Source organism: Panulirus ornatus, chromosome 44 (assembly GCF_036320965.1).
Source record: "Panulirus ornatus isolate Po-2019 chromosome 44, ASM3632096v1, whole genome shotgun sequence".
Classification (NCBI taxonomy): domain Eukaryota; kingdom Metazoa; phylum Arthropoda; class Malacostraca; order Decapoda; family Palinuridae; genus Panulirus; species Panulirus ornatus.
Genome location: NC_092267.1, coordinates 7,782,760 through 7,798,495, shown reverse-complemented (window position 1 = coordinate 7,798,495; position 15,736 = coordinate 7,782,760). Strand labels below are relative to the sequence as shown.

The following is a 15,736-nucleotide window of genomic DNA, read 5'->3' as shown; positions in this document are numbered from 1 at the left end:
AAGTCATCAATCTTTTGACAAACGTTCCTAGCCTTGGCTCCAATAATATTAACCAAGTAGAATACAAATCATTTGGCAATCTTCCCTTCATATTCTACCAGCTGAATCCTGTCCCATGCTTAATCATATTTATATATTAAGGAAATAACGGAAAAAAGAAAAATACCAAGACGTTGTCTTTTATGTGACAATAAGGAATTGTTATTTTGAAAGATGGAACGCATAATATATTATGCTATTCTGTACCCCTTATATGGATATTACGACCATAGAATTGTAAATATTTGTATCAGAATTTTCTGTAAAAATACAACCATAATAGAAAGAAGGATAAGAGCCTGTGGCCCACGAGTGCAAAACTCCCTCCCTGTATGCATGGATAGGGAGTAACAAATAGGTAATAAGCGAGGGTCAGGTGTGGCGCGGGATACGGTAGACGAGGCTATCTGGATCTAGCGCCTAATAGTCGTTAATAATAATAATAACAATGATGATAATAACAATAATAATAATAATAATAATAATAATAATAATGATAATAATGGTAATAAAGGTTTTATTTTAGTTTTATTCATAAATACCTCGAAAACCATGTTATCAGGTAATGTATTTTCCAATAATATTAAGAATTTTTGACTGTGGAAATGGTGCGTAACCAGGGGAAAGATCAAGGGAGCGTTGGAAAGGGAATGAAGGAGAGGGGAATAAAATGAGGTTTGGAAGGGCAGAGGGGTGGAAGAGAAAGAGAGAGAGAGAGAGAGAGAGAGAGAGAGAGAGAGAGAGAGAGAGAGAGAGAGAGAGAGAGAGAGAGAGAGAGCAAGCAGGCAGAGGAAGGTAGAAGGGTCAGTGCGAGAGGGAAATGAGAGAGAGAGAGAGAGAGAGAGAGAGAGAGAGAGAGAGAGAGAGAGAGAGAGAGAGAGAGAGAGAGAGAGAGAGAGATCACAGGAGGCCGCGAAAAAGGGTTGTACTATCCTGGCACCATCCGCCCCCAAGAGATAGCCGAGCCTTAGGTATGTGCAGTCGATGTGGCACGGTAAAAGCATCCAGCAGTCGAAACTTTGCAAGTTGAAAAAAAAAAAAATTTCATTACGACCAATACAACCGGGATTAAACTGAGCTTTTCGGGTCTTTGCGCTCCCAGCCTCTTGAAAGGTGAAGGGTTATGTAAAGCGTAGTATACATGACTCAACGGGAAGGGAATCTAACAGAGGACCTTATGGTCTATGACGAGGCCACCTGCGAGAGGAAAGTACGACCATTTTAAGTTCCTAAGTCATGTAGGAAGAGACAGGATAATGTAACAGAAGGCTCCATGACGAAAGAGGGAATAAAGAGAGCTCCATTTTCACTTTGATAAGAAAGAAAGAGGTGTTATAACGCTGAAGCCTCGTGTGGAAGGTCTCCACACAGAAACTATTGGAAGAAGCGGCTAATCCCAGCTGGGTCCAGATCTCAGGGAATGGGGCACCTGCAGAGTTTATGCAAATACCGGACGAAATAATACCTGTAGAAAAGCGAGACAAAGGCAATACCGTGGCAGAATTAAAAGTATGGTTGGAGAGAGGTGATACTTGGAAAGTAAAACGGTGCCCGACTTACAATTCCACTTACAAAAGGGGTGGAAGACGAACCTCCCTACTTATGCGAACTGTTTCCTTCTTAACGGAGCACATTAGGATTGCAAATACAGAACAGCAACCCGGAATACGATTGCGTCTCAAGTACAACTGTACCTATTATCACAAAATAAACTCATGCCTGCGATATCTTTTCTTCGTCAAAGAATCATATCTTTTCAGTATGAAACCTAAATATGATTACGTCTGTGTAATCAGAACGAATATCCGAAATAGCAAGGAGACTCAGTGATGGTAAAAGCTCAGTAGTTTGACTAACAACAACCGACAGCTGGGTTTAGGGGTAGTTCCCGGAGCAGTAGGAAACAGCCCAGAACGACACTTTTAAAGGGCATATCCGGCCCGACTTGAATTATCAGAAGAGCAAAAATAATTTCATAAATACGTCAAAAACCACATCAAACTCCGTGCGCTGTGAGCGGATATATTCGCCAGTCAGCATGGCTATTTTGACCTACCCTAAAAATTCAAATCAAGCTTGAGCGATGATGACTCGTTGCATGTGACGTCATACGCTGGACGACAACGACGACCGAATGGAAAAGCGATAGCGATAGCGTGTCCGTCCGACTGTTGCAACGACGGAATGGACTTGGTTGGAAGTGTCTGATGGCCCGTCCATTTTTGATGGTCCGGTTTTGGTGTTCAGCAAAACAAACCTGTTTTCAATTTTGACACCAAAAAAAATATATATTTATATATAAATAAACGAACTCACCTTCTGAATCACCCGTTTCAAAAATGCCCGTCTTGTTCCCTTTCCTTGTGGTGGGGATGAGCTATACAGGTGTAAATGGGGTGAAGCAAGATGGTCTTTTCGTGTTTGTGGTTGATATTAAAGGCATTCTTTCTGCACGGTAGGAACACCGTCCTTATCATGGTCTTTTCTCTTTAACTGTGCGTCCCACAGACTCCACTATTCTCTACTTGAACTTCACAGCTTACAAGAGTAACTATCTCGAACGGCTCGTAAATGTACAGTACGAATTCTAAACTTACGTAACATTTAACACTGCACTCGAAAAGCAACACTTGGGTTTCCTTTTCGCAATATGGCGCGTCAATCAATGACGTCATAGCACATAGGCCACTAAAACAGCCGATTTCGATTATTTTGCAAAAGTAAAGAAAATTCGATTTTCTGCAATATCTTCGTGAAAAGCTCTGGGATTTTTTTAAAATTTTCATCAATATCTTTTTCGACACATATATATATATATATATATATATATATATATATATATATATATATTTTCTTCTTTCTTTCATACTATTCGCCATTTCCCGCGTTAGCGAGGTAGCGTTAAGAACAGAGGACTGGGCCTTTGAGGGAATATCCTCACCTGGCCCCTTCTCTGTTCCTTCTTTTGGAAAATTAAAAAAAACGAGAGGGGAGGATTTCCAGCCCCCCGCTCCCTTCCCTTTAAGTCGCCTTCTACGACACACAGGGAATACGTGGGAAGTATTCTTTCTCCCCACATTAGTGAGGTAGCATTAAGAGCAGAGGAATATCCTCACTTGGGCCCCTTCTCTGTTCCCTTTTTTGGAAAATTAAGAAACCAGAGCGGAGGCTGGCACAAACTGTGGTCAAGCTTAATGTTTCAGGATGATGAAAGGATTGAACCTGACTTCTCTGAATTCAGAGTTTCAAGGGAAAAGATGCTGATCCAAGAACTGGTTGAGTATGCCAGGAGTATGACTAAACCAAAATGTCTTGCAATAACCAGAGATTACAGAGGAAAACTAATGAGCTTGTTGTTTATCAACCAACTGATCAAGTAATCATGGAGATGGTTCAGCAAGGTGGGAAGAAAAAAGATCATCATGAAGAAAGTGCTGAGTAAAATGAGGAAGTGGAAGAAAGAATTTCTATAGATTAATGTATCCAGATGATGAGAGATTTAATTGCACAGCTTTATATCTGAACTAGAAATTATGTTTGTTTATTTGATTGAATGAAAATTAATTAATGAACTGCCAAAGTACCAGAAGCAAGCTACATGGAACAAAGTACCAGGAGCAAGCTACATGGAACAATGGTTGAAGGAGGCCATCAATAAAACTGCCAAGGCTCATTCCAATGTAGAAAATCCACTTCCCTGCCCTTATTCTGCCCCCTGATATATATATATATATATATATATATATATATATATATACTATTCGCCATTTCCCGCATTAGCGAGGTAGCTAATATATATATATATATATATATATATATATATATATATATATATATATATATATATATATATATATATATATATATATATATATATATGTATATATATATATATATATATATATATATATATATATCACGCAACACAGTTTTTTATTATTGTAACTTTGCTTATATACCATTCATTATGTATTGTGTGTCATTTTGGCTGAGCTGAGAACGGATCCGGGATCTTTCGCTACATGGAAAAAAAATCGGTTAGGAAAAAAAATGCTTCTAAGTGCTTCTCAGCGTTGTGTAATTTTCTTATGGACTTTTTCCTTATTCAAGAGTGCTTTTCCGGGCTACTCTGTGTTGTTCCGGTAATCAACCCAAACGCCCACAGCTGAAAACTCGTTAGATATTAAACTACTTGTAGTGGCTGTGTATTTTGACTCACTAGACCACGGTGGAGAAAAAGCATTATCAGATATCAATATCTTTTTGCTCGATCAGCCATTAAAATCAAAATTATTCAGCAGGAGGGCTTTTACTTAACTCATCTACTTCATATCGACACCGTTCTCGCTCCGTACACCTATTTCCCAAACACATTTTTTTATGTGAAAAAGCTATCTTCTATATAGATTCATAGGGCAAAATCTCCTTTGCTGAAAAACAATAAATTAAGAGTAAATTGACATTAATTATTGAAGTAATAACTTCGGTGAATACTCACAGGGCACCATCTCATTATTACTCTAGTGATTTAACTACTGCAGTTTGTATAAATGACCCTACATGACAGACATAATTCTTTTTAATCCTTCGCTAGCCAGAGAATTCCCTTTGTCACACAGGAGGTCACAGTTGGCCCTCCAATTGGCTCGTTTTCGCTGGAGGCTTCCCAAGTCGCCATGGCAACCACACTCACTCATGGAATTACCAAAAACAAAAACAAACTTGGTGCAGTACAGGTGCAGAACATCTGTTGCAGGGGATTACAGCACATTTCTCGTAATGCTGTGGTATCAGTCAAGCTCCTGGTAACCACATCAAGCAAGGAGAGGGACAAATGACACGTGAACACAGTCATCAGCAAGGATATTCGTGGTCAGTATGATACTGTTCGTGAGTCGGCCATGAATTTTTTCTTCATTTTCCTGGAAATCTCTCTTTGGAGACATGCCATTTACTGGATAGACTTTTAAACGCGCCGTACACTGTTCTCATTCACAATGCCGTGTCGTTATCCATGGAATGAACGTTGCTTTCTTGTGAAATGAATGGAGAATACGTCAGGTATTCATTCTTCATGTGTCTTGTGAAGGGAAAATCCTGGGTGAAAGTTACGAATCTTTGGGGCCCACCTTCTTCAGTAGGGCAAGGTGGCAAGTCTGCCCCTTGGATATTGGGTACCTACGAATCTTTGGGGCCCACCTTCTTCAGTAGGGCAAGGTAGCAAGTCTGCCCCTTGGAAATTGGATACCTACGAATCTTTGGGGCCCACCTTATTCAGTAGGGCAAGGTAGCATGTCTGCCCCTTGGATATTGGGTATCTGTCCTTCGCCTGGTTTCAGGGTGCAAGATCTCAGTCCTTGCAAAGCCAACTCCCTCGAAAGGAATGGAATTAATCGAATGAATGTGTTTCTGAGGATTTGTAGTGGAAGTAATGAAGTGTGAGTACCGCATGTCTAGCCATTGAAATATCATATTACCATGTTAATAATGATAACTCAAGAAGAGCAGGGCTTTGAAGATTAAAGAAAATTCCATAGCAAAGGGCAAATATATACTTAATTACCTTTCAACACCACTGACTTCTCTGGAAACGTTATCAATATCAGTTATGGTCAAAATTTAAAGGTGTAATATTTTCTGCAATGAGTTCACTGTGATTGAAATTGCCCATGAAGTGCTAAGGGTAACATGTATTTCCTTGTGACAGATGATGGGTTAACCTTACCTAACCTAGCATAACTCAAACCTTTGTAGCATAATCCAAGTTATCTTAGGTTCACTTGATTGGATACTAGGTAATACACCGCCTAAATATTTATGCGTAATGTTATACAAAAAATCTGACATTCCCATATGTATGTATATGGTCCTATATACTCTTAGATGGCAAAACTAAATTCCTTACCCTATACTAGGTTTTCTTCTCCACCACACGCACATTTTTTTCTTATGGCATAACGGGTCTCGCTGTGAAATTATGTTTATGACTGGAGCTTTTGACATGAACAAAATTTATTTGCTATGTCATCCTTCAATTCCTCGTGTATATATACATTCCTTGCTCTTAGTCCTTCCCAATAACTCTCCTTATCATTATCCACTCTGGTATTTATGAAGTATTTTTCCACCACAGATAAACATTTTTTATTCTCAAAAAAAATCTGCCTCATTCATGGACACCTTTGCTTGGTATATACACCTTTTTAATGCACATGTTTGTTCCCTTCCAAATTAACTTGCTATTTTCCCTTGAATTGTAATTCAGTAGTTTTCCAGATATCAGTACGTATTTGCTCTCATTTTAGTTTACTTGTGATTTAACAAAGCCTTTTTTGAATTTGAATCTTGCCTAATAGGTAAATAAGTTAATAAAGACCTAATCATGAATGGTGTAGCATTTAAACTGAAAGTGAAGAAGTTATGTTTTTCAATTCTGTTTTGAAATGTATCATATGATTGTAGTCATTACACTTTTACATTAATATAGTGCATTACATTAATATAGTGCCCTATAAGCTAAGAGCACGGTCAGAATAAGTTATGAGCTGTGATCATCTTGCTCAAGTCAGGGATGGAACCTTTTTTTTATCCTGCTTCTCCACTGCCACACTAAACATAAATATACAGTGTTCCTGTATGAACACTTTTTTTCATTGTTCATACATATTCGCCATTTCCCGCATTAGCGAGGTGGCAAATGTTACCCTATTTTAGTACTGTCTTGCACATTTTCGTTAAATATGTTTTATGATATATCTTTTTAACTGAATGATAGTTATTCTCTTAAGGCTTTCATTGCTACCTCTTTAGATAAAAGTGGGTAGATGGATGGAAGGAGGCATAGATAAAGAATTATTACATGTAATGGATAAAATATGGGACCAAACAGGGAATCTTATGGGAACTATAATTCATTATTTGGGTACAGACGATGAATGAAACTAGATATTAAAGTTAATAACTGTAGTCTGAACTTTTGTGTATATCACCAAGATATTTTAGTTTTTAGAGCTAATCATTTGATACTGTCTAAAATTTATATTTTAAAAGATTTTCATCTAATAATTTTAGAAGCAATAATCTAAAATTTATATTAGTCTTAAGATTTTCACCGTAACGTCCAACATTTGACTGTGAGTCTGTTAATATTTCATTACATCTGCAGATGCAGTAATATGTCATGACTAGAAACAATGAACTACCCACTTATGCGCCGTGGTCTGTCACCAGAGGGACGCAAGATACGTGATCGTCACCAAGGAAGTCTCACTATTGGCATCCAGGGTATAACAGTTCATCCTGCTGAACGAGGTAAGACAGCTAAATTGCAATATTTGTGATACTGTATCTATAGTAACAGATTTATTTCATAACAAACACATTATTATTTGATTTCATACGTATACAGTTTCTTTAATTGCTTGTTGTCAGTGCACTGGAATTAGTATAGATATTTTTTACTGCAGAAAGTAGCTTAGAGACTGAGAACTGTTTCAGGTATTTCTATCTTATTTGGATCTTTTTACTTGCATTATGATTAACTGATTATTTAACAGTAAATGTCAGCACCTGACCCCATCGTACAGTTTCAGCATAAAACCATAATTTTAACATTAATGCCTATTCTACCACGAGAAAGAATTCTGTTATTTACAATGAGTGTGGTGACCAGATTCCTATAAAAAAGAAAATTTCACAAAGGATAGTGTTGGGAAAACCAGTGTGAATATGCCAATCTATGGATTCCGAAATTCTTTTTGATCACAAAAAGAACTTTTTGATTACATTCAATATATAACTGATAGAGGAAAAAGCATATACTGTAACTGACTTACTCTTTACAGGCAGAACTCAAAATAATTTCTTGCAAGAAAATGTGAGGAGGTTGCATGAAATACAGTCACGATGTAAAGAACGAGACAACAGCAAGAGATCCCAGCCTTTGAAAGCAACAAGACTAAGTTCAGGAAGTACTACCTCATCATTAAGAGAAGTAATCTTTGAATGTACAATATAGAATTTGTTTTATTCTTGCCCACCATTTAAACTCACACTGCAAATGACTCATCTTTCTCCCATGCTAATCTTTATACCCACTTTTTCACTCACATCAACTCCCAGCTTCTCCCTTTCACATACTGCCAAACTCAGAAACCATCTTTCTTGCTCCAAAGACATTTTGTTATTCTTTTATGGAGTGCATAAATTTTATGGAGTGCAGCCTAGATAGTGTTGGAGCCCAGTGAAATAGGTCCTGTAGTTGTATAATTAAAGTATGAATTTACATTTGCTCATGTAACATTACCTCTGTTTATTCTATTTCATAAATAAAAACACAGTACAAAATACTGATTACATACATTTTGCTTTTAGAGAGACGCTTCAGGTGTTGTTCGGAATGGATCAGGAAAACTTAAGAGAAGTCAGAGTGTAGAGCGTGAGGGAAGTGCACATTCAGATTATTTCTCCCTGACAGAAGAACAAATTGAGCCAGTAGGCCCTTATCCCTCTCAACATCTTGTCTCACAGTCAGATGGATCAGTTACATCAAATGACTGTGTTATATCAAAAAATGAATGGAATACAGAAAATACTCATAGTCACTCTAGGAGCCCAGTCCATCACCATCATAAACTACAGACAAACTGTAACATCTCTTCTTTAGATTCCCAACAGAGATCAAGACCTGGAAGTCCAGTTGTTCTGAAACCTATCACTACAAGAGATACACAGACCACACCAACACCAATGGTGCCAGCACTAAGACAAATTCCTGGGGGTAATCAAATGATCCTCTCTGATTATGAGCTGACCCAAGAGATGAGAAAAATGAGAATGGGTAATATTATGTCAAAAATTAAGACTCAGAAGCCATCATGTGAATTAGATTACAATTCACTTTACAAGTCTATTGAAAATCAGCATAAGTTGTTACTTGAAAATTCTGATAGATTGAGTTCCTGTGGTTCAGGTGATGGAAGTGCACGTAATGAAACAAGCACCCAAAGATCTGGAATAAAATCAAGATCACATGCAGTTACTGGTAGACCAGGAAGTTTAAAGATGCTACGTGCCCACAGCTTTGATAGAGATATATTAAACAAAAGGAATGGGAATGTAGTTGCTAGATCAGAGAAACTGAACAATACAAACGGCAAGAATTTTATAAAGAAAAATTCAGTGCATCCTTTATCTCCACAGCTGAAGAAAAGGTTTTCAAAATCTAATAACAACCTTGTCCATAACAACCCTAGTTTGTTGCATGAAAGTGGTTCTCAAGAGCAATCCTTAGGTATAAGTAACAGAGATAGAAAATGTATCAATAATGATGGAATATGTGGTTCAGGCCAGTCACCAAAGAAACATGATCAGCCCAAAGTTCAGGCTATGCAGAGGAGCAAAAGCAATTTAGAAAGGCCACGGGTAAAAACTAATAGAGAAAGTAAAATTGAATCAACCTCACATTTGTATGATCAAACAACTGCAAGTGGCTTGTATCCTGAAAGTAAAACATATGCTGATGAAACAACAAATGCAAATGTTCCCATGGACAGGACAACGTCTAGTGTAGATTTGAATCTCGGTGCAACAGTATCTTGTAATGATGACATTATTATTGATGATCAAAACAATTCAGTTCTAGATGACTCAAGAAGTGAAGAGCTTCACTTAAATATACGTCCAGAAAGTCAAAGTAATGGGAGTGTAGCAGACCAAACTGAAGATGACAGGGTTTTTCAAGATGAGCTAGACTTTAACAATATTGATACACCCTGCAATGAAGCAGAAACTATTCAAGATGAAAATGATCCTGAAACTAATGATATGAGAACTTCCACACCTGTGTCAAGTAATTCTCATGATGTACCTTTAGGCAACCCAGCACCAAAACCTCTGAAGGTGAGATGATTACTTTTTTGTGCTGAACAAGTGAGATGAAGATGCATTTCATATTTTTCTTAACCATACATCATTTTAAACTAAGTTTCTACAATAAGCCCCAAAACAGGAATATGATATGACTGTTTGGGACTGTAGATAATAAACTGACAGATTAATAGGTAGATGCCGCAATATTTTTTATTGTAATCTCCAGATATGCCCTTATCCTGTTCAACAGCTTGTTTTTAATAATATAAATGTAAAGAATGTATAAAGTGAATGACTTTACTTAATAATGCATTCATAACAGAAGGAGACACACCAGGCCAAGGTATCAACATCAGCACTTAAATCACAGTCTCTGAAGAATATGCAGCAACATCCTGGCAACCTTCCATCTACATACAAAAAGGGCAAAATACCAAAGTAAGTTTTCTTTGGTATGTTCTTCATCTTTTTTTTGAGAAAAGTCATTGAAAGCATGATGATTTAATCAGGGGGAATTACTCTTCAAAATTATGAATATGCTCTGTGAATATCTTTTTGGTATATGGGTTCCTTCATAAAATAAGACCACAAAATGCCTGCTGTTCTTACAGATTTAAGAACAGACTTGCTGAAACCTAAGCCAGATAATGCTTTTTCATTCAGGTTATCTCTTTAAGTCCTCTGTTAATGGGAAAAATTGTAAAAAATATGATTTTCAGCTCATTATTCTTAATTTTCACTACAGATTTACAATGATGAATGTCTTTTTTAGGTATATCCTGGCTCGTAAGGAAGAAGATAGACGAAAAGCAGAATTAGCTTTGGCTGCTGACCCAGACTGCCCCCCTGGCCATACTCCATTACCTGACCATGAGCGTCGTAACACTCTTCATCTTCTACGGAAAAGTAAGTGCTGGATTTTATCATCAAAAGATCCTTCGTAGGAAATTACTTACTAAAGTCACATGGAGATAATGCTAAACATATAAAATTAAATGCATTCTGTCCATTAATTACAGGTCAAGCAGAGGTAATGAGAGAGCTGTCATCCCTACCAGTGGCACAGGATACACTGAGACTAAAGAAAGTACGTCAGGGTCTGGAGGAGAAACTTACACAGATTGAAGATGGTCTTAGAATCTTTTCACAGCCAAAAGTATATGTCATGAATGATGAGTGATTGAGCTAGATACAGATGAAAGAACAAAGCTTAAGTCCGCATTATTAGAGAAGGTATTCATTTTCTTAATATTAAGTTTTGATGTTATTTTCAGAAGTTTTATCATTTTCATTGTTTTTGTTTTAAGCCAAGTTACCCATTTAGTTATTAGCCTTATGGTTCTCTGTTCCATATGGAGGACAGAACTGTTAATGGTTTCATGACTTACTTAATCATGTGAAACAGAGTTTAATGTAAACATGACAGCCATTCTGTGTAAACATATACCATGTGTGGAGAATAGATTATGATAAATAACTAATAATTCATCAGGGCAAATAAATGAACCAACCAGCATATGCATTGAAGTTTTCATAATTATAGATATGTATATAGTATACAGCATTACTGGATTACTATTTTGCTCACTTTTATCCAGTTGACGTAAGGTTAGAGTTTGAATGTTATCTGAAGTGTTTTGATACAAGTTTCCAATACAAGGTGACTGTTGGTAATTTTACCAGTTATTAAAACTATGGCCAGATGTTTTATGGTTATTAAGGGAGCAATTTTTCTTGTCTCATTCATCGTTCCTGTAGTAAAGAGTGTACTCTAGAAACCTTATTTTGGAATGCAAGAACCAACTTTCAGGAAATTTCATTGACCAAGGAAGCATTCTGATTTTTATATGAAACATAATAAGCATTTTAAATTCATTACTGGTGGGAACAAGTTAGTTGATAAGTATATGCTACATTAGGCACATTAATAACCCAGCCAAAATGTACTGTATATATTTTTATTAGTTGCATCATGAAATAGTTGTATTTTTAATACAGTTGCATTTGTATTATACAGTACTTATTTTCATGCAATGTAACTGTGAGGGAACTTTCAAAAGTAAGACATTCATATTCAAATTACTAAAGAATAACTGATAATTTGTGTGAAAGATGAAGATATAAGAAAGTTATGCAGTATGATGAAATCATCAGAAAAGTGCATAGATGAAAGTGTTTTAAGATGGTATGGTCATGTAGAGTTGCAGACCACATAGCAGACGATGGGTTGATCAAGGAGATATATAGCAGTACAGCAGAAAAGTAGATTGCAGAACAGATAAATAAATTTAGTGAGAAGAATGATCAGAGCTAAAAATATTTCATGTGAAGATGCGAGAGGAATGATTGGAGATTACATGGAAGTGAAACATTTTGTATGTGGAGGTGGTATGAATGGAGACATAGGTATCAATGAATCAGGTCAGTGCAAAGTGGTTAAGAGACACTATTATAATTATGGAAGTCCGTGTTTAAATTTAATGCACTCAGCAGGAGCTTAGGATGTGTGCAAGTAATGCTGTTTGTAACTGATCCACCCAATGCACTTGAGACTGGAAGAAGAATGATGACAAATCAGATATATGGACAGAAGAGATGACAGAATGAAAGTTGAAATATTAAAGTTATTAAAAGCAAAATAACTGATGGATCTATGAAGAAAGTAATGGATAGTTAAGAAGTGCTAGATTGAATTATTCACCTACTTTGCTCCATGCTAGTGAAACAGTCTGACACTGTGGATCATCAGTTGAAAGGCAAATAGTTTAGAAAGACTTCGTTTTTCAGAGTGTATTTCGAATTAGATCTTCCTGAGTGACAAATAAAGATATTAAAGATGATTAAGGTGTTACTGTATATAAGGAATGATAAAGAACAGGTATCTTAGGTGCTATGAATATGAGGAGTGTGGATATAAAATTAATAAAAGAACGGGTTACCAGTAAGTGAGAAGCAATACAGGAGATAACTTTGGGTAAGACAGGACAGACTTAAGAGTATGTTTGTCAACAGGGATATCTCTGTTATGTTACAAGGGAAGACAAGAAAAGCATGTTTATCAGAGGATTTGCATTTTGTGTAAGCCATTATGTACAGAGCAAATTAAGTGCACTTAAGACATTCTCACAGCTATTTAAGCAATATATTAGGTGAAAATGATCTGTTCTTTCCTCATATGCCACTCAATGGCATTCTTCAAGGCAATAATGGGTCAAGTTATTCTAAAGGCTAGGGGACTACACAGGGCAAGTGATGCTGTATTTGTGGTATGTTTGCCATTGTCTAAAGCACCATGCCAATTTTATATCGCTTATACTTGAATCAAGGTCGTATGGGTAACTAATATATCACAATATTAATCATTGTCATTTTCATTATAACTGTAATGATGATTATCACAATTTCTGGTAGCCATTACCATCTTCCATTAAATGTGGAGTAAGTTTTTCATCATTTCCAATATCATATTCAGAATAATGATATTGCAAGCAGATATTCATTGAATGAGCACTACTGTTGGCATGTGAAATTCATTTATGCTTATCACAATCTTTGTCCTCACTTGAATGTGAGTACTATATAAAGGTGAATTTGGTATTCTGTCTATGATGTTCACTGATACTAAATATATGAAAATGTTCTTAGGTGTAGGTAAAAAAAAAAAAAAAAATGAAGTGGCTCTTTGATGATGAAATAAAATAAGACTAAGATGAACAAATAATGACATGGGGCTGTGTTATCTTGTATTATCCAGGATATTTTGTCTTAGTGAGTTCTGTACATATGTATTTAAAGAACTTGTACATTTATTTGTGTGAAGTCTTTTGAATAAAATGTACCTTTATATCAAAATTGCCAGCCTTTCCTGATCCTTCTTGCAACTTTGTTCCTGCTAAAGTCTGCCTTTCGAAATTTTCATAAAAGTTTGATTGTCTATAAGCAAGGATTACATGAACATGAAACAGATCATCAAAATCAGAGCTTCATCCACAGCTAAACCCTACAGATTTGTTCTATGATTTCCCCTGAGCACTTTAAATCCCCTGGTGCAGCCCACTAACAGTGCATCACCCCATGCATACCACATTCGGTCCAGTTTGCTCTATCCTACGCACACGTCTCGCCTTCGATAATGCTGAGGTGCCATTAACTCAAAGCTTCTTTCACTCCTTCTTTCCATCTTCTTGATTTCCTCACATATGTTACACTTGTCACTTCTCACATGATCAACCTTCCTCGAAACACACATTTGTGACTGTCATCAGACATTTAATTTCCAAGTCATCCACCCTCTTGTGTTGTTCTGCATTCAGAAGACTCGCATCCATACAACACAGTCTGTGTCCCACAGCTGCTTAGTCTGTTTCACAGAGCTACTCAGTCTCAAAGCTGCACAGTCTCTCCTAGAGCAGTTCAATCCCTGTGTTGTAGAGCTGCCCACTCCCAGTCTTGTAGAGCTGTTCATTCCGTGTCCCAGCAATGCTGTCCTAGTGTCCAGAGCTGCTCAGTCCTAATGTCCCAGAGCATCTGTACTCATGTCCCAGAGCTGCTCAGTTCTAAAATCCCAAAGCTGTTGTCCTAGTGTCGTACAGCTCCTCAGTCCCAGTATCCTAGAGCTGCTGTTCCAAAGTCCCAGAGCCACTCAGTCCCAGTGATGTAAAAAACTGTTTAGTCCTGGCCTCTCGTACAGTTAGTCAGTCCCTTTGTTCTACCGATTTGTCTGATGTGTTCTGGGGTCACTGCTCAGTCCCAGTGTCCTGAAACTGCTCAGTCCCAGTGTCCTAGAGCTGCTCAGTCCCGTAGTCCTACACCTATGTAGTTCCTGTGTCCCAGAATTAATCAATCAGTGTCCCAAAGCTGCTTAATGGCACACGACACCAGAGAATACCGTCTCAAGGTCTTGGTGTCACAAGACACCAGAAGAGTGTCACGAGGGCCCGTGTCACAAGATATCAGAGAGCAATAAGACACCACAGCAGTCACGAAGGTTCAGTGTCACAAGACACCAGAACCGTGTCACGAGGACCCGTGTGACAAGATATCAGGGAACAATAAATCACCAGGGAGCAGTATCACGAAGTCTCAATTGTCACAAGACACCAGAACACTGTCACGAGGTATCAGGGAACAACAACAAAACAGAGCAGCGTCACGGGACACCTGGGAAAGCAGTCGCGTTTCAGCAGCCGTCCGTGCAAGTCCGTGACGCTCAGCTCGGGGCTTGGTGAAGAACGGTTTTCCTGAAGCACCTCGCTTCGATGTCGCCACGATGTTGTTATTACCATAGCTCTGTCCATGAAATGGCGGCCAGGGTAGCCATCTCCTGTCGTAATATCGTGGACATGAGTGAAGATGTGCAGGAACTCTCGACTTCCCGATGCAACCTCGAATGCCTATGCTAAGTGCCCAGTAGGGCCTTTCATACCCAACGCCCTGCGCTGATATCAACAAAACGGGCACTGAATCAAGTCCTGCAGTGTAACAGCTTAGTCGATGAGGGCAATGCGCCAACGAAGAACACAGCGATCGCGAACGATCGTGCTACATCTGGGGTTCATAATCATTAACGGTTCCGGAACCTTTCTGTCGCTTGCATTGTACAGGCTGTGCGCACTGTCGACAGCAGACAGTCACCACCTGTATTGAAGAGATGACGTTCAGGGTAGCGATTTAATGTCAACCACAACTTACCTCATAAAGTAGAGGCCTTGAATTCAACTCTAAAAGCACTCGCATTTACAGTAAAATCTAATTACTCATATCTGACCATTTGCTCAATATACTGTTCGGGTTCCAGTGCCCCTGATGAGCTAATATCACTTTGCCA

The 15,736-nt window shown here is 37.8% G+C and overlaps 1 protein-coding gene across 2 annotated transcripts; it reads left to right on the top strand.

Annotated features, from left to right (window-relative positions):
• Positions 1-4,719: 4,719 nt before the first annotated feature.
• On the top strand, positions 4,720-13,763 carry LOC139762705 (uncharacterized). Of its 2 annotated transcripts, none has more exons than XM_071687693.1 (7): positions 4,720-4,911; positions 7,205-7,350; positions 7,884-8,032; positions 8,413-9,939; positions 10,235-10,347; positions 10,682-10,815; positions 10,929-13,763. In XM_071687693.1, exons 2-7 carry the CDS (start codon positions 7,233-7,235, stop codon positions 11,087-11,089), a joined length of 2,202 nt encoding a protein of 733 aa, XP_071543794.1. In that variant the 5' UTR covers positions 4,720-4,911; positions 7,205-7,232; the 3' UTR covers positions 11,090-13,763. The 2 variants fall into 2 exon arrangements, with proteins under 2 accessions (XP_071543794.1, XP_071543793.1); XM_071687692.1 differs by having other exon boundaries at positions 10,232-10,347.
• The last annotated feature ends 1,973 nt before the right edge of the window (positions 13,764-15,736 follow it).

Coding starts and splice junctions, on each gene's coding strand:
- LOC139762705 (XM_071687692.1), top strand. CDS start 7,233: ATGAACTACCCACTTATGCGCCGTGGTCTGTCACCAGAGGGACGCAAG. Junction 9,940..10,231: donor CAGCACCAAAACCTCTGAAG/GTGAGATGATTA, acceptor CATTCATAACAG/AAGGAGACACACCAGGCCAA. Junction 10,348..10,681: donor AAAAAGGGCAAAATACCAAA/GTAAGTTTTCTT, acceptor TGTCTTTTTTAG/GTATATCCTGGCTCGTAAGG.